At 56.9% G+C, this 25,514-nt stretch overlaps 2 protein-coding genes across 3 annotated transcripts in view; one reads left to right on the top strand and one right to left on the bottom strand.

Annotated features, from left to right (window-relative positions):
• Positions 1–18,444, top strand: part of NECTIN1 (nectin cell adhesion molecule 1) — a 74,799-nt gene extending 56,355 nt beyond the window's left edge. The window contains exons 6-7 of one of the 2 annotated variants that reach the window (XR_007156410.1): positions 1,391–2,566; positions 18,434–18,444. Coding sequence is in view for 1 of the 2 variants with exons in the window: in XM_047878708.1 (XP_047734664.1) it covers positions 1,391–1,938 (548 nt within the window). In the remaining variant the exon portion in view is untranslated. Of the gene's footprint in view, positions 1–1,390; positions 5,680–18,433 lie in introns of those variants that run through there. The other variant, XM_047878708.1, reaches the window with a different exon arrangement.
• A 3,467-nt stretch (positions 18,445–21,911) lies between these two features.
• Positions 21,912–25,514, bottom strand: part of LOC125176407 (uncharacterized) — a 139,669-nt gene continuing 136,066 nt past the window's right edge. The window contains exons 7-9 of the mRNA XM_047877768.1: positions 24,171–24,298; positions 23,119–23,219; positions 21,912–22,105 (exon numbers count right to left, since the gene is read on the bottom strand). Of these exons, the coding sequence (XP_047733724.1) occupies positions 21,922–22,105; positions 23,119–23,219; positions 24,171–24,298 (413 nt within the window). The 3' untranslated portion in view covers positions 21,912–21,921. The remainder of the gene's footprint in view (positions 22,106–23,118; positions 23,220–24,170; positions 24,299–25,514) is intronic.

The following is a 25,514-nucleotide window of genomic DNA, read 5'->3' as shown; positions in this document are numbered from 1 at the left end:
GCCCCCGTGATTTCATCAGCCCTTCCAGCCTGGACTCCCGGAAGTCCTTTCCTCTTCTCTTCTAGAGCCTCTGCCCTGCTCTTGCCTGCTGCTGCCAGCACCCCACCCACTCACACACATGGCCAGAGTGGGCCGGCTTTACCTCTGGGAGGAGGGAGTGGGCCCATAGGAGGAGCAGGATTCCCGTGGAATGAGTGATGCTCAATCAAGGAGTGAGCTGGCAGAAACCGATTCCCAGGGACAGGAACAAATGCCCAAACCATACACCTTTACCCTGGCCTAAAGAGAGGAGGGCCTAGAATAGCCCAGCAGCCCTCCCAGGTTCCCTGGAAAACCTGCCCACCTGTGCCTCCTGACCGGGGCCAACCGTGGTCTCCGGTGCCACCCTGTGGTGGTGCTGGGAACCGCCTCCCTCAGTCTCCCCTCCGGGCAGCATTGACCACAGCACGAGCAGTCACCCGCCCAGCCTTCCCTCCCTCCCACCTACTTCCTTTCCCTCCTTTCCACCTTTCCTGCTTTCTTGTTTCCACCCTGTCCTCAGCGCGCCCATGTTCGTACACATACGTTCATCGCATCAGCACAGGTATGCAGGCTCGCCGTGACGGGCCAGGGTGTGCCCGGGCACGCGCTCCCTGGTAACGCCACTCGTCATCGTGGCCGTGAACTCACGTGCGCTCGTGCCCCCTCTCTACACAGCCATGCTGAGTGTCTTTTGCTCACAGCCCAGGCTGGCAGCACCCCTGGCACCCACCTTGCCCTTCAGGGCCGGACCGCAGCCGAGAGCCACAGCCCTGGTTTCTGGCACTCACCGGGCATCTATGGGGCCAGCCTGGGAACCCGCCCTCTTCCCTGTGCCCTGGGAGCAGGTGAAATCAGGCGTGGGGTACCCAGTGAGCAGCAGGCGTCGGACACTTTTGGGGACGTTTGCACAGGGTTTCCGTGCAAGAGAACCAATGTCAATCACTGGCTGGTGGCCACAGGCAAGCTATTTAACCTAAGACTTGTTGCCTGGTGCATTGGCTAGAAATTAACAGCATACTTGTTTCTCAAGGTGCTGTGATGGTGACTGGCAGCTAGGGGACACTGGGTCCACGGTGGGCTCCACTAATGGGGGTGATCCAGGCTGGCACCCCAGCCAAGGAGAAAGCCAGCATGGAGCCTCCGGGGCTCCGGGACTCTCTGCCTCTTCGCCCGCTTCAGCCACAATACTGCGGCGCACTGGAGGGCTGGGGCACCGAGGGGCCTGTGGAACTGGAGCCTCCCTTGGGCCTTGGGCCCACTTCCTGGCCTTTCCCCCCTGCCTCGCTCCCTCCCTGCCATCCCTGCTGACGCCCCCAACCCCAGGAGCAGTCACTGACACTGTCCCCCTCCGTGTCTTTTCCTCACCCAGAATTCCCCTACACCCCGTCTCCTCCCGAGCACGGGCGGCGCGCCGGGCCGGTGCCCACGGCCATCATTGGGGGCGTGGCGGGGAGCATCCTGCTGGTGGTGATCGTGGTCGGCGGGATCGTGGTCGCCCTGCGCCGGCGCAGGCACACCTTCAAGGGCGACTACAGCACCAAGAAACACGTGTATGGCAACGGCTACAGCAAGGCGGGCATCCCCCAGCACCACCCGCCTATGGCCCAGAACCTGCAGTACCCTGATGACTCGGACGATGAGAAGAAGGCTGGCCCCCTGGGTGGGAGCAGCTACGAGGAAGAAGAGGAGGAGGAGGGCGGCGGAGGGGGCGAGCGCAAGGTGGGCGGCCCCCACCCCAAATACGACGAGGACGCCAAGCGGCCCTACTTCACGGTGGATGAGGCAGAGGCCCGTCAGGACGGCTACGGGGACCGGACTCTGGGCTACCAGTATGACCCTGAGCAGCTGGACTTGGCCGAGAACATGGTTTCTCAGAACGACGGGTCTTTCATTTCCAAGAAGGAGTGGTACGTGTAGCCTCCCTCTCCGGAGCCTCTGTCGGCTCCCCTTTCTCCCCGCCCCCCCCCCCCCCCCGCACGCCCCCTGCCCTCCCCCACTCGCCCACTCCTCCAGGAGCTCGACAGAGACTCGCCCGGCTGCCCAAAGCCAGCCCCGCACTGCCGGGGAGCGGGGAGCCCAGGGCAGACACGACCTGGCTTTGTTTTGATTTCCTCCCTGTCCCCCGCCCTCCCCGTGGTGTTGTGTTCACTGTGGCTTTGGTGTCGCTGTACCTTCCCTCCCCTGACCACCGCCACCACCCGCCCCCCGCCCCCACCCTGCCTGCCCTCTCTGTGGGGAGCCCTGTTCTCGTCTTGTGTACCTGGGCGTCCCTCCAGGGTTTGGGGAGCCAGCCCTCCCCGGCCCCCCGACACTGGAATTTGTTCTTTCCACTGGGGGTGGAGGGCTGAGGGGCTCCGAGAGGAAAAGCCCCAAGCCACCCCCGGATGCCGCTCTTCTTCTCCCAGGGAGGGGGAGCCCACACCCCTTGCCACGAGCAGCCAGGAGCTGGGGACCCCGCTCTAGACAGTCGTTGCACCCAGGAGACAGGGAGGGGCTTCTCCAAAGCACCCAGGGTTGTCTTGTTTGTTAAGCGAATCGAATCGACGTCCCTACCGGGGGGGGGGGGGGCCTTGGGCAGTATGTTCTCCTGGTGAGGTTGGTTTTACACTTTTTGTCCTCATTGGCCAGCAGAGAGTGAAGTTGGCCCAGCTCTGGTGTGTCTGTCCTCTTGACCCCTATCTGCTCCCCACATAGTGGGACTTTAGGTGGCCCACACTTCCCGTACGCCTCCACCAACGCATACACGCACCCACATGCACACTCACCACTCGTGTCTGCCCCTCGTTCCCCTGGGGTCACAGGCCCTCCCCGGCCGGACACTGCCCGAGGCCCACCGCTCCCTGCCCCACCTCTTCCCTCCCAGCTGAGGATGGGGACAGCCTTCGGAAGCCGCCAGGGACGGCAGAGACCGGGGCCCCCTGGAGCCTCCACCCTAGGAGCTCAGGCTGGCCCTAAATTGCTTCTCTCAGCATGGGAGGTTCTCAGATTTCTCCCTTCTCTATCACGTGCTAGCAACTCTGTCTGGATTCTCCTGGGGAGTCAGGGCAGGGGGTCCCTAGGCTGTCCGGGAGTCACAGGTGACTGAGCACCACCATGGAGGGCACGGGGAAGGGAGTCCACCGGGTAGAAGCTTTGCAGACACAGATGCTGAAGAGTGTAGGTGGTGGCTCACCCGCCAAGGCCAATGCAGATGTTCTGGGCTTGCCAGAAAGTGCGAGGGGCATGGGGGAGCCAGGAATCCCGATTCTGCAGCTCCTGCTCCCTGCTCTCCACTCCCCGCTCAGCTGTCCCTGGTCTCCGTTCTGGGATGGGGCGGGAGGGACCTTGGGGAAGCTTTCCCTTTGAGTTACAGATTCCCTCCTTGAATGGGGCTCCGGGGCCCATCCGTCACCCAAGACGAGGGTTTCCTGTCTGTACAGTGGGGGACAGGCCCCTCCCAGCTCTCTCAGTTCCCCCAGCTCAAAGTGCCTCAGTTCCTTCATCTGCCCACCCCGGTCCCCCCCGGGCACTCTAGATAGGAAAGACCCTGGGATGGGAGAGCAGGCTCATGCCTGCCCATTAGGGTTCCGGTTAACCCAGGCCATCAGGGGCTCTGTGGGATGGCAAGTGTTGCGGGGGGAGGGAAGCAGACCACTCTGTGCCCCACGGGCACTGACCTACCCTGCCATAGGCTTCCCAAGGGAGCCCCAGGCCCCAGCCCTCTCCCTCCCCTCCCCTCCCTGGTGCTGCTATTAACCCTCCCCCCCCCACCAGCCCCGTCTCTGCCCTGGCGACCCTGGGCCCACCAGCTGGGCCACCCTCACCCGGCCCCCATTGCCCCAGCCCCAGCCCTGGCTGCCCAGTAGCCACGTAGCAGAAGTCTGAAGCCATGCCAGCCCTGGGGCAGCTCTCCCCTCTTGGCATTGGGTGGAGATGGGGGAGAAAATTCTGGGGTCTTTCAAGCCACAGGGCAGAGAGGGGTGGAGGAGCCGGGCTGCCTCTCCCAGCAGTATTAGTGTCACCCCAGGGCAGAGGACCTTTTCCATATTACATCACTGCCCCATTCCACCTCACGGCACTCTGGCCCCTCTGCTTGGTCTCCTGCTCCCCCCCCCCCCGCACCCCCTGGCAGGAGGAAATCCCAGGGGCCTCCCTGATAGAGGCATTCTCTGACCCCTTGAAACCATGAAACCGAAAGTCTCCCTCCTACCACCCCCTATTCCTCATTATGTGATGTACTTAGGAGGGCCCCTGGGCCCAGCCAAAGCCCTGAGTCCCCGTTAAGACACCTCCATGCCCTCCCCCCAAGCAAAGCACAAAGTATGGGGTCCATGCCACACGCATGGGCCGCGTGGGAGGCTCCTGCCTACCTTGTCCAGCAGCAGCACACCCGGCAGGGCGGTCGCTCCTCAGGGGCCCAGGGTAGGCCGGGGGCAGGCAGGGGTCGGCGCTCGGGCCTGCGGAGATGGGGCTTTCTGCGCCCCGAGTTTGCGGGAAGGTGGGCACTGCCGCCGGGCCCACAGACACAGCCAGCGGGCAAAGGGGAGGTCTGGCCCGACAGAGAGATGAGGATCTTTCGCTTCTCCTTTGTGCCCCCAGCATGAGCTGAGCCTTCTGCCTTTGCTGGAGATGAAATAAACTTGGTATTCCTTGTGCCAAGGCCTCCCCCGTTGTCACCCTGCCTCTTGTTACCCTCCTTCTTCTTGCCCCCGACCCTGCTCCCCTGCTCCCCTTATTTCTTTAAGATTTTGATATTGTTCTAACGTGTAAGCGAACCATCCCGAGTCCCCTTTCATCAGAAGGAGCCGAGAAGCAGCAGCAGGGAATCCGTGACCACGAGCAGGCAAGCGCGGCCCCCTCGGGCCCAGTCTGCGCGCACACGGGGCACGCTCCCCTCCGACAGGTGCACACGCACAGACGCGCAGACACGGCAGAGGAACGGGCTGGTCCTGCCGAAAGCCCCGCAGCAGAAACGTGATTTCCCAGTGCTCGGGCCGTAAGAGAGACTCACGGGGGCCTCGTTTCCCGGGCGTACAACCCCCCCCCCCCCATCAGCCCCCTCCATGTGCCCAAGTCACTGGTGCAATAATTTTTCTGCCACCCTCCAAGCAGAGGAATCGGGAACTGTGTTAGGTGGATGTGGGTGACCCGCCTGGGAGGACAGGGGCCCAGACAGAGACCTCTGAAGCCACCAGGAGCCCTCTCCTGCTAAGGAGCACGTGGGCCCCTCCCAGGCCACAAAGAGACCTGCTGTGGCTACGGGTGCCGTGAGGGGCTCCCGAGGCCTTGCCTCTGCTGCTGCTGCTGCTGCCCCGACCGTAAGGCCCAGCCGAGCCCCCTGCCTGCCGGTGCTGTTCTTCTAACTCCTGCTGTGAGGAACGGGATTCTTGGCCGGAAAAAAGAAAAAAAAAAACGGTTTTCTCTTTTTGTACAAATGGAAGCAAAATCCAGGAGAAGCTGCCACCCCTCACCTCCGAGTGCGATGCGCTACCTTGGCATCAGTTTCTTCGTCACCGTGTTCGTCTTTGGTCCCGGGACGACCCAGCAGATTCTCCTGGTTCTGACCCAGGGGGTGTTTGCATCACCCCCTTTTACTTGTATAAAAAAAAAAATGATGAGTTGAAAAATGTACTGAGGGAAAAAAAATGTACTTTTTTATAAATAAAGTGTTTAAAACAACGTTGGTTGCCTGTGTCGCTCGTCTCCCTGCGGTGGCCGTGCTGGGGGCACGGGGACAGGGGAGAGCTAGAGATGGGCCAGCACGGTAGTGAAGGGGAGGGAGCCTCTGGCCGGTGCCCAGGTCCCATGGTTCTGGGACAGTGACACCGACCCCTGCAGGAGGCTGCCTCCCGGGGTGGGGGGCGGTCAGGGTCCTGCCTGAAATGTCACCCCAGCTCCCAGGCTCTGCCAGGAAGTAGCACCCACACCCGGGAAGACTGGTGGGCAGCAGAGGCGGGAAGGCTGGGCCTCTACAGGCACAGGCAGGGAGGAGACAGGGCCCTCGCTGGGCTGGCCGGAGTCCCTGCCTTCCTGAGTTTAGGCCTCTGCTGCCCTCCAGCAGCCGAGCACAGCTCAGTCTTCTTCCCTTCCCCCTTCTCGCCCACTCCCTGCTGCCCTGCTCCTTCCTGCCAGTTCGCCTCCTGTGGTCTTTTGGAGAGGAAAGCCAACAGTTATCGCCTGCCGTGTCAGAGAAGAGATGGGGAGCTTTATCTTCTGTCCCCTGCCAGGTCTCTCCAAGAGACCCAGCCCTACATCTCCAGGGGTGGGGGGAGCGGGGCTGGGTGCGGGGAGGGTGTCCTCATTCCTTGCTTACCTCCCCTCCCCGTTCCACCACCATCTGCTTCCCATCTCCAGGGCTGGAATGCAGGACAAATCGATCCTAGGTGGGAGTGGCAGGGGCTTCACCTCCCCCAGTCACCCCCGGTAGCCTCTTTTCCCTGAAATCCACACCATACACCTCTGAGAAAAGGGGGTAGGGATGCTGAGAGCCGAGGTGGCCACTTAGCGGAAAGCCCTCCTGCACATGTGGGGGGAAGCCCCGTCCTCCTTTCCTAGGATCGGGGTGGGGAGGCCAGGGCCAGAAGGAATCAGGCGGAATCGGGCCGGGAGAAGCAGCCGGCAGCTGTTGGCAGCTGGCTGGGCCCCTCACTGGAAGGCCAAACCCAGCACCCTAGACTGTGTTTAGATGCGAATTCGCGAACGAGATGCAAATTGGTTGTTTAAGTGGTCACTTCCTCAGTTTTCCAGGCTGTCCATTCAAGTTAATTTTTAATTTGCGCAGGCAATAAATGCTTAATTACATTATTAATATATTGGAAGAGAGCAGTGGACAGAACGTCCTAATTGGCATTTAACTAGAGCGTTCCGGCAAATTAGCCAAGACTTTCTCCGGCATCGGAAGGAGGGCAAGCCAATTAGTCCCAGGCACAGCCTCTCCTGGCGGGAGGAGCCCAATCTGGCCCCTTCCCCCAGGGTCCCGGGAGTCCAGGGAACACCTAGCTTTCTAGGTGCTAGCTGAGCTGGGTGCGGGAAGAACTTGGCTCGTTAGGGTCCTTCTGCCCCAACCTCAACCCTCGGCCCTGTCCCCGCATCCCCACCCTCAGCACAGCAGAGGACCAAACGCTGGGGACAGGGGTCCTGGGGTCCTGGGGACAGGACCTGTCCGGGTGGCTAAGGTCCCCCTGGGTGTGCCCACCATTGCCCTACCTCAGCTGTGGAACAGGACTAAGATAGCTGGGCACCCAGAGCTGCTTTCTGGATACCGTGGAGGCCTCTTTCCCTTCCTCTTTACCTTGACCACTCTGCTTGCCGACGGTTAAGAGCATGAACTTGAAGAACTTGAGGGTTGCATCCTTCACTCGCGCGTGCATTCATTCGTTTGGCCACTCTGGGCCAGGCCCTGTGAGATACTGTGATAGTCCCACCCAGAGTCCCTGCTTTGAAAGAATTCAGAGGCTCTAGGGGTCCCAAATTCCAAAACAGCCAGTGCCTGCTGGCCACAGGTTGGAGCAGAGCTGTGTGCGAAGCCCTATGATAGCACAGAACGGGAATGGCTCATTTTGCTTGGGAAGGTCTGAAAGGTTTGATGGAAGATGTGACGATTTCCCCCTGGGCCTGAAGGATGTGCAGGAGTTCTCCAGACCAGAGGTGTGTTAAGAGCATCCCAGGCTAACTTGAGACTTTAGCATCTTATATCAGTGGTTCTAAAAGAGATCATTCAGTCCGACACACTTAGCACGGTGAGAACAGAAGCCTAGAGGAGGAAACTAAGGCTTGGCGACCAGACCAGCAGAGAGCACATGCTGAACATGCTCTGGGCCAGAACCAGAGCCAGGTGTTGAGAGCAGTGGGGGGTGGGGGGGAGGAAGCCAGGGAAGGGGGTGGCACCCCCCTGACTGCAGAATGCTAGAGCTGACACCACTTTCGATTCACCCACGGAGCAGAGCGAACCCCCGCGGGTGATCAGCTGGGCTCGTGGGCGCCACATTTGGTGTGTTCAGTGGAAAAGATGGTACAATTCTGGCTCCAGTTCCCGTGTGCATTTTCTTCCACGCCACCAAGCAATAAACTCAATTCTGACACTACGGACCCAGAAGGAGCATCGGATCCCACAGGCCAGGGGCTCAGTCCCATAAGACTGACTGTCCCCGACTCCAACGCCAGGGTCAACTGCAGGATGCCACCTGTGCCTCTGACCGACTGGCTATAAATCAGAGAGGTTCCTTGGGTTCCAATAATTTGCGAGAGTGGCCCACAGAACGTAGGAAGCCAGTTAACTCAGTAGATCACCTGTTTATTATAAACGGCTGTAACTCATGGAAGAGCCTCCTAGGGCAAGGTGCATGGGAAGGGGCTGGGAGCTTCTCTTCCCTCACCTGCGGGTGTTCACCAACCCGGAACGCTCTCGAATCCCATCCCTTCGGGTATTTATGGAGGCCTCGTTACACAGGCCTGATTGACTGACTTATGGGCCACTGGCAACTGAACTCAGTCTCCAGCCCCTCCCTTCTCCCTGGAGGTCAGAGGTGGGGTGGAAAGTTCCAAACTTCTAATCACGTGGTTGGCTCCCCTGGCAGCCAGCCCCCATTCTTAGGTGTTTTCCAAACTTCGTTAACTTAAACCCAGGTGTGGCTGAAAGGATTTCTTCTGAGCATCAAGACACCTTTTATGGCTCTTAACGCTTAGGAAATTCCAAGGGTTGTAGGAGCTTTGTGCCAGGAACCAGGACAAAGACCAAATGCGTGCTTCTTATTATAAATCAATATCACGGGTGATATCTGCCATGCTTTTGAAGAATGGGAGGTAGGTGGGTCAGGGGCAAGGCCTCCTGTGCAAGCTGGAGGGGAGCCCCGGCTCCTGGAGGCACCTCTGCCCTGCCCCCAGGGCCAGATACTTTTGGGGAGCAATCCTTGGGCACCACCTTGGTACTGGCTTCTGTGGCCCCCCAAGCCCTATTTTCTCCCCTGGTCTGCAGGCTTGATGGGAGAGCCAGGCCAACCCTCCCTCTAGCTCCACACTCAACCTCCAGATGAGAAGCTGCAGGCCCTGCCCTCTTCCCTCCCCTCCGCACACACACTCCACTGCCTGGGGCCTCATCCAAGCTGGCCCCTCCGGCCCGGTGCATCCAAGCTCATCTTGAACTCCGCTAGGAAGGGCACAGGGATAGCCTTGTTTGGCTCGAGAACCAGCTCCAGGGCACCATCCGCACACATCACTGGCTCCATCGGGCCAGGGAACAGACCCAAATCACTGGAGGGTTAAAAACGCAAATATCCAGGCCCCACCCCAGATGAAGAAGGTCAGAGCCTCTGGGGGTTGGACCCAGACAGGTGTATTCTCAACAAGCTACCCAGGAGATTCTAATGGTGTGGAGGCAGAGGCCACCCCAGGTGTCAATCATGAGGATTGAGATAGGAGATAGTCCTGAGGTAGGAGACTGGATCCAGGGGTGGCTAGGTGGGCGATGCAGTGGATAAGCACATAAGAGCTTGGGGTGCCAATATGCTATTTATTGTCATGACAAGATCATCGCCATCATCATCACCTCTGAGACCTGGGACCCTGGATGCTAGTGACTGTAGTGGAGGCCAGTACCTGGAGGCAAGTACAGAGCCAGGAGGGAGCCATACCTGTAGTCCTCATGAGGCAGGCTTTCTGGTTTCAGACCCTTCCTGGGCACCCGGTCTCTGGGCACATGCCAGAAGGCCAAGCGGGCTTCTGAGTTAAAAGTCCAGGCAGGAGGTCCAACAGGCCCTCCTTGAATGGAGATTCTTGCTCCACAGTGTGACCACCTTGGAAGCAGTGGGTGTGCTTTATGAAGGACAGTAACAGCCCCCTTAGATGAAGGGGGACACGCTGAGAGAGGCAGAGGGGAGGATGGCAGGCCTGTGCCCTGCAAGCCCTTTACTCCCGCTGCCTGAGGACTGGCCCCGAGGACCCCTGGAGGCCCTCTCTGAACAGGGTATACTATTCCCCAGGAAGCAGGCCTTTTGGGGGATGGCTGACTCAGAGCCCAGCAAGCTGGGGTCCCCTCAGCCTGAACTCCTCACACCCACTCTCCCCTCACTTAGTGCCCAGCTCCTTTCTGCTGTGCCATGCTCCCAGGATCCTCAGGCCTGAGAGAGCCTCCATGGCCAGCAAGAGTCAGCAAGTACTCGAACCATACGAGCTGCCTTGCCCATAGGCTGGAAGCCCCTTGAAGGCTAGAATCAGGGCTTATTCATCCGCAGCACCTAGCCCGGGGCAGGCACACAGTGAGTGCTCAATAAAGGTTGAACACAACTAAATGTTATCAAAGCGAGAGTCAAAAAGACCTTGTAGGTGGAATGACCCAACCTCCCTTAAGGCAGGGTTTTGCTTCAAGCGTCCCAGGTACCTCTGGGGACGGGCAGCTCACTACCTCTCGAATTAAGCCCCACCATCATATGGCAACTCCTCTACTCAGACAAAATTCCCCTCCACTAAGTTTTACCCACTGGTCCAAGTATTTCCCTGAGAAGCTGGCCTGGCCTTCTTGGGACAGTCCTTCAAATATTTGGAGATGGTTAGTCCTGGCCAAACTTCTTCCCCATGTGTTTATCCCTCTGCTCGAAACATCAGGCCACTTAGCAACACATCTGTTAGGAGCCTGGACTTGAGTCAGGCAAACCTGGGTTCAAGTCTTGGCTCAGGTGACCAGTAGCTGTAGAAAAGCATTATCACAATGCCCAGCATAGAGCAAGCTCTCAAAGCCACATCAAAAATCCCAGGTACCAGGGCGCCTGGGTGGCTCAGTCAATTAAGCATCCGAGTTCGTCTCAGGTCATAATCTCATGGTTTGTGAGTTCAAGACCCGCATCCGGCTCTGTGCCGACAGCTCAGAGCCTGGAGCCTGCTTCAGATTCTGTGTGTCTCTCTCTCTCTCTGCCCCTCCCCTGCTCACGCTCTCTCTCTCTCTCTCAAAGATAAAATAAATGTTTAAAAAAATAATAAAAATAAATACATTTTAAAAATCCCAGTTACCTATGGACTTTGGACTCTATGGACTTTTGTCCTCATCACAAGTGCACTCCTTAATCCCCATCACCTATTTAACCCATCCCCCCACCTGCCTCTACCTATGGACTTTGGGTGGTCATAATGTATCAGAAGTTTATTGATTGTAACAAAATGGATCATAACAAATGTACCACTCTTGTGCGGGATTTTGATAGTAGGGGAGGCTGTGCATAATGGGGTCACAGGGTATATGGGAAATATCTATATCTTCCACTCAATTTTGCTGTGAACCTAAAACTGCTCCTAAAAAATTGTCTTTAAAAAAAAAAACCATAATCTGATACTCCAGCTCTTTGGAAAAACAACACATAACCAGCTCCCTCTCATTCTGAGGACCAGGGATAAAATAGTCTTCCCTGGAACTGATCTGACCAGCAGGGGATGGGAGATGGAGGGGTGGAAGGATTGTCTGAGTGTCCTCCCTGAACCTGGCCTATTCCTCTTACACCGTGGATATACCCAACCCAGCTGACCTCAATAATAGTGGTGACATGAAACACCTGGTGGCGTGGGCTCCATCCTGGTGGTTAAGTTTCTGGGTGGGTGGGTGGGTGGGTGGATGGATGGATGGATGGATGGATGGATGGATGGATGGGTGAGTGGGTGGGTGGATGGGTGGGTGGATGGGTGGGTGGATGGGTGAGTGGATGGATGGATGGTTTGGATGAACGGACAGATGGATGAATGGGTGGATGGATGGATGGCTGAGTGGATGGATAGGTGAGTGGATGGATGGGTGAGTGGATGGATGGATGGATGGATGGATGGATGGATGGATGAGTAAACCTTTGAATCTTTTTCATGTGTTCTATTTCTAAGCAGATCTCTCTTATTCAGTACTTGTACTGTCTATTTTTCCCTCTAAATGTGGTGATTTCTCTGCTATCCATTTATCTTAATGATCTGGGTCAGTATTTCAGCCCATTGTGGTCCTTTTAGACGATTCTATCATCAGTTCAGTTCACAGCAGACATTTGTTGAAACCTGGTGAAAGGAAAGAGGAAGGCTTCAGGGTCCAACTGACCTTGATTCCATCCCTAGTTGTACCATTTGTCAGCTGTGAGGACCTAAGGCAAGTTGCTTGCCTTCCCTGAGCTTTATAACTCAAGCTACATGAATTGACTGCTGAGATGAATAAAAACAGTTGTATATAGAGAAAGTTATTTGTAAAGCAGATAATAGTGGCACCTACCACAGAAGGCTGCTGCAGGGATTAAAGGAGAATCATCCCTTTGTAAAGCACTTGACACAATGCCTGGAACAGAGTGAGTGCTCAGCCAAGTTAAGTGGGGATAGAATTATCTCTTACTATTCTTTCCACCCCTGCCTATCTGCCCTAAGCAGCAAACTACAGCAGGGAAACGGAACCTGTCATGGAAATGACATCAGGTTTTAGGACACTTGCCAAGTCCCAGCTAGTTGCCCAGCTCTGGGGCTTCCTGGCTCGGTGGTGACATTATTGGCATCGTCCCATAATACCTGCCATCTTGTGGGAGGGACAAGGGCATGGAGAAGCTAGGATGTGTCCCTCAGAGGCAGGACCCTGACTGAGGCCCCTGAGGCCATGTTTACTCCGGGGCAAAAGCTTCCAGTGTGTCCTCCAGAGTGGTATCTGCAGAAATGCCCCAGGAGGCTCCCGATGTGGGAAGCAAGAGGATGGGTATTGGCTTCCACCTGTTTTACCCACCAAGGCTCCATGTAAGGTTTTAGTTCTTTGTTGTTTTTAACTTTTTGTATTTTTTTTTAAGGTGAGGGATACCATACCAACAATAGAGTATACCAATCTTAATTTTTTTTTTTTTTAATTTTGAGAGAGACAGAGACAGCGTGAGTGGGAGAGGGACAGAGAGAGAGGTAGAGAATCCCAAACATGTTCCACACTGTCGGCGGGGAGCCCGACGTAGGGCTCGAACTCAGGAAACCGTGAGATCATGAGCTGAACTGAAACCAACAGTCAGACGCTTAACTGACTGAGCCACCCAGGTGACCCTAGAGCGTACCCGTCTTAAGGGTACAGCTGCACCCGTATACACCCACGTCACTACCCCCTCAGACAAGACACAGACGGTCACTCAAGCTCCCTCCCAGACGATACCCCTATTTTGGAAATTTGCATGAATGGAATCGTACAAAGTATACAATTACTTGTCTGTCTGGCTTCTTTCGCTCCATATGATATCTGTGAGATATATCCACGTGGAGTGTTTTTGCGTGCTGTGTGATATCGCATTGTGTGAATATGTTGCAATGTATTACTTCTATGCTGTCATCAACAGATACGTGTGTGTTGTTTCCGGTTTGGGCCAATTATGAATAAAGTTGCTACAGCATTCTTATATGTAACTTTCGGGCACACGATGTTCATTGCTGTTTTGGTATATACTTGGGAGTAGAAAGAGGATTAGCAGATACAACCAAACAGTCTTCCAAAGTGGTTGTGCCAATATATGCCCCCATCAGGAGAATATGAGGGGGTCTAGTTACTCAACTTCCTTGCCTAGGCATGATACCATCTGGTCTTTCTGTTGTAGCAATTCTGGCAAGGGCGTAGTGGCATCCCATTGTGATTCTTATTTGCCTTTCTCTGATGACTAAGAATGTCAAGCACATTTTCGGATGACTATCTGATAGTTGGGGTTTTGAAAGGACTTAAAAAAAAAAAAAAGCTTGAAGATGCATTGTCATGCATTCCCAGGAGGAGGGGTTGGTGTCCATCCAGCTACGCTGTGATCCGCCTCAGGTCCCTGTTCTGGGGGGCCCAGGAGGCACTGGGGAGGCAGGACAGGATGGGGAGAGCCAGAAGTGGAGGGAGGATGGTGTGTCTCTGGAGAAGCCCCCGAGTAGCGGGAAGGAAGGGCCAGCGATCAGGAAATGCCAATCCTGACACAAAACAGGGTGATGCCCTGTGGCCACGATGAGGTGTTGAGGTGCCATAATGGCCACGCTGGGTGAGGCCAGCTGGGAAACCTTCCTCTGCTGCCTGGATTGACTCCTAAGCAATGCGGGCTTCCTGGGGTTTCACAAGAAGGGCAGGGGACGGTGAGCCACACCCAGATGTAGTTTTCACTGATGGCTGTGATGGGTTGGAGGGATGTCAGAGCCCGAGGACGGGCAAGAGGCAGGTAGACACTGGGAAGAGACTTGGACTGGGACTGGGGCTCTCCTTCCATCATGGCCACTTCCCCAGCGAGGCTCTTCACCTGAGCCCATGCCTACCTGCATGGAGAACCAAGAGCCTGGAGGACGGGAGCTTGGCAGCCTCTCCCGGACACCAAGTGGGGCTGGGGTAGCAGGTCCCCCAGAGCTCCCCGGCAGGACAGTGATGAGTCACCACACCCCATCCATCACCTCTATCTACTGCAAGTGATCCTGAGACCAGGTGTCCAGGGTGATAGTGGCCAGGGAAGCTTCCAGAAGAGTCCGGCCTGCTGCAGCAGTGGGAGCGTGTGGGAGGGCGGACAGCAGCCCGTTGGGCCATTCTCACCCCGCTTGCTGCTGAGCCTCCCTGCTCTGCCCTCCTCTGCACAGAAGTGAAGAATCTGCCTTGCTAACAGAGCAAAGACCTACCTGAGCAGAGCAGAGAAGGGGTCCCCAACAGAGAAGATCACAATGAGAATGGGTGAGAATGTCTCTTCTGACAACCCACTTAGGGAGTACCAGGGTCGGGGGAAGGCCAGAACCCCAGGAAAGACTGTGGCTGCTGTCTGTCTGTCTCCAGGGTTTTCCTCCAGAGAAGGAAAAAGTTGGGGGGTTTGATCAGTGAGAAGTGCTGGTCCCTTACAAACAGCTCTTTCAGGAGGCATCCCAGCCTCCCATTGGGAACTGGGGCCCCCAGCTGGCTGGTCCTGGCCTTCCTACAGTCTCCAGATAAAGACAGCACACAGGGCCGCCCTGGTTGGGAAGGCTCACCATCTAACGTCTGCCCCTCCTCCTGCGTGTTTTCTGCCATCACCTTCCAGCTACCGGATTCTCTGTCCCGAAGCCTGGGCGTTTGGGTGTCACCCCCGTGCCCTGTGCTTCGGTCCCTACAGCGCAACACATGCGGGTCCCAAGCAAGACATTCACCTACCTGTTTTAGAATTATAAGTCACTAACACCAGAGGAACCTCAAAGATTATTTGCCCCAACCCTCAAATGGGGAAGTTGAGTCCTAGAAGGCTAATAACCGTAAGAATTCCTTACCGTTACGTAATGTTTGGAAATAACAGAATGACCCAAGGGCTTCTACTGATTAGCTAAGACTTACAATATCGCTCACTAAGTGCCTGGCACTGTTCAAAGGACTTTATGATAAGAAGTCCTTACCTCAGCCTCGGGAGGTAAGGTAGTATTCATGCCATCATCCCAAGACACAGAAACGAAGACATGAAGGGAGCTGCTGAGTGACAGAGCCGGCTGGCACGGGAAGGGGGCGGTCTGGCCGCAGAAGCTGTGTCTCTAACCGCTTTACAGCGTGCGCACTGCCTGCCGCCATCAAGACCCTGAAGATCAGAGCCACGTCCTGACGACGGGGTAGGAGGAGGGCCAGGAGAAGGGGCCACACCAGCCTAACGCACGGGGGGGTCCTGGGCCTGACACAAGTTTCAGGACGCCCACAAAGCAGCAAGTGCCCCAGGCGGGTACAACCGGGCTTGTGGGAACCATGTTTGCTATCAGATAGAGTCATCCGAGGCAGGCGGGGCTCCCGGGAAAAGGTTTCCTGGAAAAAGATAGTTCCAAAGATGACGTTGCAAAGCGGAAATGATCTGCAAAAGCCGTCAAACACCCAGCACCGGGAGGACCTCCGTGCAAACGTGTGCAGCAGGAATCGACCAGACGAGGCCAGGCCCCTTGGGCTGCAGGAAGGGAAGCTCTGTGCCCCAGGATTCTCACGGCCAGCTGGGGAGGCAAGCAGGAGGCAGGTCCTCCCGGCCCCATTTAGCTGATGATTAACCAGAGGCTCAGGAAGTTCAGTGTCTTGCCCAAAGTCACACAGGTGGTGAGGAGGCGACTCATAACTTGGACCCAGGCCTTCTGACGCCAAGCCAAGTGCTCTTTGCAACGTACCGAACTTCACATTAAAAAGAACCAAAATGCCACCGTGCCTCACGATTTCGCAATGGTTTGTAACTTGCAAAACACATTGAACACACACACAGTCCCATCCGAGGTCGTGCTCCAGGGCCTTAGAGCACAGCCCAGACACCTGCGAACACTGGTGGGCAGGCCTGCTTCTGGGGTTACACAGGCCCGGGTGCAGCCACCAAATCTGTGTCGTGTTAGCTTGGCGATTTGAGACCAGGAGTATAAAACGGAGATGAGAACCCCTATTTCAAGGGCCACCGTGAGAGGTATGTAGGGAAAAACTGAGGAACCTATGCACAGGAAATACCCTCTCCGTGCCACCCCCACCCAGCCCCACGCCCCCACCCAAGTCTCACAGCCCAGTCCCCATCAGACGTCCTCCAGCGTCTCTTCCAGGAAGGACCTGGAGCCCAGGTGTCCCCACTTCTCTCTTTGAGATTGTTTTCCCCTGGGGAAAACAGATGACTCAAATCATCTCTCTGAGGCGTCCCATGGTGTCGCTCATAGAACTTGCTGGAACTAAGCTGGCCTGCTCCTCCTCGCCTTCCTGGATGTGTCCAGGTCTTGAGTCCTCCAGAATTCTGGAGTCTTCTGCGCCCCCTAGGGTTTCGAAGCTCATCGCCAACCTGCCCCAACACACCCCCTCTAAGAACCAGAGCCCCTCCTGAGTGGAGGGGTTCTGTGCCTGCCACCTTGGCAAGGCCCAGAGAAAAGCCATTAAGGGTCATTACATTTTAGCATGAGCATTTTCACATCTAAATCCCCTCTCGTTTCAATAACTCCACAGGGTGCTGTGGTTACTCTCATTCTACATTTGATGTGGGAGATTTTCTACAAGGAGAGGCTGTGATGTGGGGTCCTGAGATGATGGAGGGCCCCCTGCCTGGGATGGACAGACTGCTAGACCATCAACACTCATCACCCCCAGGGAGACTGCCCCTCGGCTTCCTGCCTTTGTTTTGGGAGTTCTACCCTTTCTGGTCCCCTGCCCTCCTAGCCCCTCCTAGGAGCCTTGAGACCCCCATCCCCACCCCAGTCTGTCATGCTAATATGCCCTTTGGGGGAAGTGATGCCTGCACTGTCCCTGCTGAAGGCCATTAATTCCAGAATCACCTCTGGCTACCTCCTAAGTATCTTGCAAATGTGGGCCACCCTTACCTCCAGTTTGATGGGGGCAGAACAAGAGTTGGGGGGGGGGCCCGAAGCTGAAGCAGCTGTACCCCAGGGGCCTCCCCATGTGAATCCCAGCCAGGGTGGTCACTACCTCGAGGCACCTTTGAAAAAGCCACTTTTCCCTTATGCCTCAGTTTTCTTACCTGTAAAAGAGTGACAGTGATCCATATTCTATTTTCTAGGATTATACCAAAGACATCAGAAAACAGCTGAAAGCCCTACGTAAACCCTGAAGTTCAGTGTGGATGTAAAGAATCCTCCTTATGTACTGACCTTTCAAAATCACCTCCCACCAAGGCGCCATCAGGGCCCTGCTAGAACACCTCCAATGACAGGGACCTCACTTCCTTCCAGGGAAGCCCAAGCTTTCTGCCAGCAGCACTTGACCTTCGGAGATTCCTAGTGAGTCTGTGGCTGGATGACAAATTACATTAGGAGAAGAAATAGCTTCTCCGTGAACTTGGCCACTCCTGTGTTCTTATATTGCCTGTTCTTTTTTTTTTTTTTTTAATGTTTATTTATTTTTGAGAAAGAGAGACAGAGTGACAGAGTGCAAGCGGGGGAGGGGCAGAGAGAGGGAGCGAGACAGAATCTGAAGCAGGCTCCAGGCTCCGAGTTGTCAGCACAGAGCCCGATGCGGGGCTCCAACTCTCAAGAAGGGTGAGATCATGACCTGAGCCGCAGTCAGAAGTCAGGCGCCTAACCGACTGAGCCACCCAGGGGCCCCTATTGCCTGCGTGTTCTTATTTTCCTAGTAACGTTCCTTTTGAAAAATGCTCAGCTTGTCCCAGTGGAATAAAGCGACAGAATGACCTGGCCCTACGGGTAGTAACTGGCGTGGCAAGAAGTTCAGGCTGGCAGGGCCACGTGGCGTGGGGGGAGGGGGTCGAGGACCCCCACCCCCACCCCAGAGTCAGGGCCTGTTGAGAGGGTCATCAGGAAGAGAAGAGCCTGTAAGAGGTACAGCCCCTCACAGGCCGTCCTCAATCCACACGGGGGAAGCCCTGGGCCTCGTGGGGTGGGTGAGGGATTCCTTGGGTACCACCAAGACTGGGAGGGAGTGATGGGCCCCCTTGAACGGGCAGCAGGGGGCTCAGAGGACAGGCTGTTTCTGAGACCTTGGGTAGTGTGTATTTTGGAGTGGGGGAGGGGCAGTCAGACTGTTTCTTACCCCCGCCCTCCCCACCACCACTTACACCGCAGACCGACCGTGCCCTGTGGGGTGGAGGCAGATAAATGGCTTCCCTGTGCCCCCAGCCCTACCCCCTGGCTGCACACCCCTCACTCATCCCCTCCCTCAGAGAGGGATGGGGGTCAGGTCCCTGCCTGGCAGGATCCCCATCAGAGAGATAGTCCTCCTCCCCCTAGGAATGTGCGTGAAATCTCAGTAACTCTCTCCAGCTGGTCCTGACCTTGGAGGCGGCTCTGACAAACCCTGTGGTGGGGGTGAGCTTCTGGGAAAGTGAGCCTCTTCGGGATCCTTTTTTCTCCTAATGACAACTCAAGGTGTGAAGAGCCGGTGGGAGGGGCTGGGAGGCCTGGTGACACGGGGGAGAACATTCCAGATGGCCGAACATGGTGTGCCGAGTGCCATAGTCTCTCACACTGCACATGCTCACCCGGAGTGGGAGGCCCTGACCCCTTGTCCTAGAGCCCGCGCACGGCCCTATGCAAGTTGGGGTCTGTGGGTCACAACTGGCAAAGTATAGGGAAAGCTGAGGGCAAGGCTAGGAGGCCAACAGACAGGATTAGAGCAGAGGTCGGAGCCCCGGCTGCCTGGGATTTGCCCAAGGAGCAGACATGTCCCTGCCCTCCTAGAAACAAAGCTTCCTAGCAGTAAGTAGGCACAGGCACCAGCTAAGGTCCTGAACATCTATTACCTCACTTCCACCTGACAGCAACCCTGTTATTCCCATTTAACAGGTGAAGACACTGAGGCTCAGAAGGTTTCATAATTGCCCAAGATTATACAGCTACGTAAGCGGCAAACTCAAGACAGCTGGCCTGTCTTCCTCCACAGATAGACCTAGAAATGGAGGCAGCAGAGGGCAGGAAAAAGGCCCCAGTCAGGGTCCTCGAGGGGGCGGGTCAGAGCACTGCCCTGAGGAAGGGGATGCCTGGGTTCCTGTCCCATATCCATCACCAGTGAGCTGCGTGACCCTGAGCATTTTCCTAAATTTCTCTGAGCCTCCACTTATCCACCTGGCAACAGAGGCAAAGGGGTGGAAGTGCATGCGTACGATAAAAGTGATATGCCAGTGTGGCCTCGGGGGTAACGGGGCCCATGGGGTTTGGGTAAAGACGCCAAGCTTCCAGGGACCAACATCATCACTGTCATTATCAGCACCAACATCACCGTCAGCAACCACATCATCACCATCAATTTACATTTATTGAATAGTAATAACAAAACTACTGACCACGTATTACGTGCCGACTATGTGCCAATCACTGTGCCGAGCACCTTCCATAATCCGAGTCTGCTCGAGACAGGCGGAACGGAAGTCAGGGGTGAGGGAGACGAGAGGGAGGGCTACAACAACCTGGAGTCTCCAGGCTCCAACTAGGAGGTCTGAAGAAGGTGACCGCAAAGGGACCGCCACCTGGGTTCAGAACCTAGCAAATTCTGTGGCCGAAGAGAAGAGGCTATTTGCGCTAATCCTGATACACACCAGGGCAGATACGGGGCTGAAGGCAGAGGGAGCGACCCGGAGCCCACCCCAGGGAAGAGGCAGGTGGGGGACTCCCCCAGCTTCAACCCCAGCGCCAGCCCAGGGCCACCTCAGGCTATAAGCTAACGGGCCAGGCCTCCTGCCTCTATAGCCCAAGGGAAGGCCAAGGCAGAGGCCTGGCTGAGTCCAAGGTAACCACTGGCTGGCTACATCAGTTCCAGGCCTCTGGGTGGGTTCCCTCACCTCCCTGGGTCAGAGGAAAGTGCCTCCCGTAGGGGCCGAACTGGAGAAGAGAGGGATACGTCTGCTCCCGGGCAAAGGGGAACAGATTTCCACAATCTCCAAGTGGGGCACTACAGCAACCACCCAGGAGTCCCGGGAAGGAAGAATTGAAAGAGAGACGCAGAGAGCTGGAGCAAGCCGGAACGCACAACCGGGCTGTGCGGAAGGGATGTGCGGCCCGGCAGGGAGTTCATGCGGGGCCCTAGAGGGCAGGCTGGGAGCTTGGTCTCGATGCCAAGGCCACAGGGCTACAGGGATACCAGTGCTGGTTCCCTAGTGTAGAGGGCTGTGCCAGAAGCTCCCTGCCCCTCACTGTCCCAGGCTCAGTGGTGCCCTGGCCTGTGCGGTCAGAAGCCCCCTATCGCCTGTGGATCAGGACCTGTATTCTCACAGTTGATATTCTGTACGGCGACAAGATTAAAACGGATCTTGGGAGCCCTGCCTCCGTCTGGCACTTAGAAATGCGGGGTACCCATGAGACTGCTGGGGGGCCTTCAGACCTTCCCGAGAGGGGAGAGTGGTCCGGAGCGCCCTCGCTCAAGCCCTTGCCACCTGCCTCTGGCCATCGGGAAGGAGCCACTCCTGCACACCTGGGCTGGGGAAATAGCCAGATGGACTCTGACCCACCAGGCAGGCCCTAGGCAGTATAAACAGCCCCTCCTCCACCGGCCTGTCCTACCTTGGGGCACTGGGGCCAAATCCAGACACCAGCCTCCTCTAAACTCCTGGTCCCCCAGAAACACCTGTTGTGCCTGCGTCACAGGATGCTGAGGGTGCCCCCCCCACCCCAGGACAGCTCTGTGAGCAGAAGGGCCGGGTGCTGCCCCGAGGGGCTCATTAAGAAGCAACCACAAGGGAGCCCTGGTCAGTCCAGCTCCTGAGAAGGCAGTGTTTCTGTCCCCAGGCAGGGGGAGCAGGAGAGAAGGTGCTACATCACTTCCGGGTAAAATCTAAACCTCTGAGTGGGGTCTGCCTCCTCCCCTGCCCCAGATTCCTGTCCTGCCCGTCTCCCCTTGCATCCCATTTCCCAGCAGATCCAGTCCTTGGAATTTCCCTCAGACGGCCCACGTTTCACACACGTGTCCTGCACCGCTCCTCGCGCTGCCTTCAATGCTCGTCTCCTTTTCTCCTGGTAAACTCCTCGTTCGCTTTCAAAACCCTGCTCAAAAGGCCCCTCCTGTGTGAAGCCATGAACTCCCGGAGCTAATCGTTCTCTTCTCTACACCTGTCCTGGGCCTTGGACAGACTTGTTTTGAGGAATCACAAAAGACGGTGCTTATCTGTGTACATTTCTGACTCCCCCCTCCCCCCCCCCCCCCCCCCGAGCCAGGGGCAAGCCCCCCAGCACCTGTCGCAGCGCTTGGCACCATAGAAGGTGCTCGGGACAAGTTTATTGAACTGAAGGAGGGGCAGGGGGCGGAGCAAGCGAGCACGCTGTGAAGTCACTGACCTAGGGCGGGTGTTCAGGACCGCCGAGATCTGGCTGAGAGTCAGCGTGGTGGGGAGAAGCAGGCTGGGATTATTGAACATTGGGTGGGATCCGAGCTCCTCACACTCCCCACCCTGGGGCCTCAGGGCGGAGGGCAGATCTGGTTTGAAGAAGAGCCAAGAAGCCCCTGACCGTCCCTGGCCTGCAGCCCCCCAGACTGGAAACTAGGTCTGTGTTTATGTCCTACCTGGGGATTTCACTTGCTCAGTCAGAGGGCAGGAAAGCCAGGTGTGATGTCACCATGTGACAGGTGAGAACACGGAGGCTTGGAGATGTCACTGGCGTGGCCCTAGATACAGGCCAGAGGCAGGTGGTCCTTGGGGCCTGAGCCAGGGCGAGAGAAGGCGCTGCCTGGGGAGGGGCTCCTGGGTCACAGAGACACCAGCCCCTGCGGACAAAAGGAGAAAGAGGGATTTCAGAAGTCGACCTTGTCCGATTCCAGCTGTGGCGTTCCTGGCTGTGGGACTCTGGACAACCAACTTGACCTCTGTGAGCTTTCTCGGTAGGATAAGTCCAACACAACCAGCCTCAGCCCAGCACCCAGCCCGCCTCCCAGGAGATGCTCTCCGGATCCTCCTCCCTCGAACACTGATCCCCGCTCTCCCAGGCCCTGCACTCCAGCCCCAGCCAGGCCCGGCTGCCTGTAGGTGACCAGCCCTGCCCTCAAGCCTGTGGAGCTGGAGCTGGGGCTGGGGGAGCGGATTCGTCCCGGTGTAACCAGAGAATGTCTGAGGGCTCAGTGCCAGGGCTCCAGCTGGGGCCAGCGCTGGGCCCCCACCTCACAGCTGTCAAGGGGAGGCTCAGACACAAAGCAACCCAAGGCGAGGGGGTCGGTAGGGATGTGTCTGCCGAGGGGGGTGGGGGAACTGCTTCTTGCCATACGAGGGACCAGGATTACTAAGAAGACCCGCAGCCTCATCAGAGAATGTCACACAGATGCAGGTTCCGGTGCCCACCCTGCCATTGACTGGCTGGGTGACCTTGAGCAAATTACTTAACCTCTCTGAGTCTTGTTTTCCTCCTTGAGAGTAACATTTATCTAATTTTACAGGCTTGATGTGAGGATCAAACCAACCCCACATCAGCCCAGGTGCCTGGCCCAGACTTCAGGCCAATCTCTTCTGCTTGTCTTTCCTTAGTCTCCATTTCTCATTCTTCCTCTGCTATTATTTCTTCCACCAGGGGGGGCACCCTCCAGGGGGATCAGGCAGGGCCCAGGGGCTCTTGGGATCTTGCACTCCTATTTTGTGAGGGTGGGACATGCAGAGAGGGCAGCTGGGAGGGAACAAAACCAGAGTTATCCACTCTGGTCCTGGCACCTTTGAGGCCTTGCCCACAACATCCCACCTATTATGATCCTTTCCCCGATGCCCACACTGGCACATTCACAATCTCACTTACCATGTTATTGTCTGTACTGTAAGCACGACAGAAGGCCCCTTAGAAGGACAGCTGCCTCCCTCTTCTGCTAAAGTGGCTCCAGAGTTCCAGGGGGAGGTCACCTGGAAGCAGGGAGCCGAGGCAGGGCCGATGTGAAACTGTCTCTCCCTCCTGCCCGGATTCCCCCATGGGGTTGCCCCCAAGCCCCATGGTGAGCGGGCTGTGGGAGGAGAGAAACCTGAACCGTGTGAGCCAGACCCGGTACCTGTGCTAATGCCTCCTTGTTCATTTCCCCCACTGCTCTGCCCACCCAGTCCTTTGAAGTGCCAGCCTGCCTCCGCTGTGCGGAGAGGAAATGGGGAGATAGGTTTGGGTTGTGCCCCCAGAAACAGAATTCCCAGGTCCAGCGCAGAGGGGCTGAAGACTCTGTACCCCCTGGTGGGAGCGGAGATTCCAAGGGACAGGCGGGCTCAGAAACTGCCAGCTGCCTTTGTTCAAGCGAGCATTGACTGATTCGTCAACCCTTCCGGAGAACTTCCCACATACTAGGTGCTGTGCAGAGGACTAGGGGGACAGAGACTAACCAGACACGCATTCACGGTCATATCAGAAAAGGAAGATGCCCATTCCAGCCAAGGAGAAGGGAGGGTTCCCCCAGAGGACTGGTTGGCCTGGCAAGGAGGGTGCATGAGAGAAAAAGCCTGGCGGAGAGAGGGAGCAGGGGACATGCCCCCCACCCCACCCCCACCCCCGCCTCGCCACCGCCACTGGGAACTGCAAGTAGCCTGGGTGGGCTGCACAAGCCGAGCCATGGGAAGCACTGAGTCACTTCCTCCAGAATGAGCAGGGTCCAGGTCAAAGCCTTGAAGCTCAAACACTTTGCTGGGGCCACGAGGGCCTCTTGGAAATTTTTAAGCAGGGATGTAGCCTGATGAGTTTTGATTTTAGAAAGATCACTCAGGCTCAGTGTGAAGGGCTCAGAGGGGACAAGACTGGGAGCAGGGAGGCTAGGTCCGGATGCTGGCGGTGTGGACCGGCGTGGAGGCACCGGAGCCAGGGAGGCGCAGCCGTACTTGCGAACTGTCCACGAGGCAGAAGGAAGATGAATGGGACCCAGCGGCGTTCAGAGGCAGGGCCTGTGCCTCTCTGTTGCCCGGCACCAGAACAGTGCCTGGAACGCAGCAGAGGAGCAAAGAAGTGCCTGCAAAACCAAAGGAGAAGCAGAGTTGGAAGACGGCAGGGGAGGAAGCAGGAAGGTTTGAGGATAAAGAAGAAAGGCCAGGAAGGAGGGTGGGGTGGGTACTAAGATGCTACGGTTTGGAGCAAAGGGGGCAGGTTTGTTTAACTGATGGCAGTTATCCCCACCCAGGGGGCTGTGACAGTCAAGAAGAGACGGTGCTGGCACAGGGTCCAGGGTGTCTGGAGTCCCCATGATACACACAGACACCACCCTCCCAATGGGGCCACAGCCCACCGGCTGGGGATGGACAGGAGCCCAGCCAGAGAGGGGCTGCGGACTCGCTGGGAGCCTGGCTGGTGCTGAGGTCTCCCCCGGGCACCGCCTCAGTCAGGGCACTGGGATGGAGCAGAGAGAGGCGGGTGCTTGTCAATCCCGCTTCGGGAAAATTGGCTCCGTGATGTTTATTGCAAACTGCAATTTAGCATCCCTATTCAGGTGCTCTTGTGTTTAATTATATATAATACAGTGCGGGGAGGAAAGAGGGGAGGAAGCATTTATGATTTTCCCACCAGTCCCTTCCTCCCTGCATGATGTAAGGGTCAGAGGTGAGAAATGGAGCCCAGCAGAGGGAGGGAAAAGAAAGCCTGGCGTGGCCATGGCCTTGCATGCCAACCTGGGGCAGCAGGGCCGGGCCAGAAAGCAGCGTGTGCTCCCCACTTTCCTGCCATAGACGCCTTTCCAGCAGCCCCATGGCGTCTTCGCCCTCAGGGACAGCCAGTGGCTCTGGCTCAGGCTGAGAAATCAGTCAACAAACCTTCACAAGCCCCCAGGACGCCTTGCTTTCCGAGGCCCAGAGAGATTGAGTGATTTGCCCCACCCACCACAGAGCAGGTGGCGAGGAGCTCCTGCACCCCAGCCCCACTCCTGACCGTGGGGCTAATGCTCCTGGGAGAACAGCCAGGTATGTCCAGACAGCCCCCAGGGCTTAGACGGAGGCCCTCTGAGTTCTTCAGCTTCCACGCTGGACAAACTTGGTTTGCCACCAACCCAGGGTCCCCCTGCAATCTCGGCGTTTCTGCCTTCCCTCCGGTCCTCCCTCCCTCTCCAGAGCTGGGAGGGCAAAGCACCAATTAGTTCATTTGCTTGTTTAATTGGGTAGGGAGGGGAAGAAAATTAAACTCCTCAACAGGAATCTTCCCTGCAGGGCCAGAGATAGAATTAGGGGGTGGGGGCCCCC

The sequence above is a fragment of the Prionailurus viverrinus genome, chromosome D1, assembly GCF_022837055.1.
Source record: "Prionailurus viverrinus isolate Anna chromosome D1, UM_Priviv_1.0, whole genome shotgun sequence".
Lineage (NCBI taxonomy): Eukaryota > Metazoa > Chordata > Mammalia > Carnivora > Felidae > Prionailurus > Prionailurus viverrinus.
This window is presented reverse-complemented; position numbering and strand designations above follow the sequence as displayed.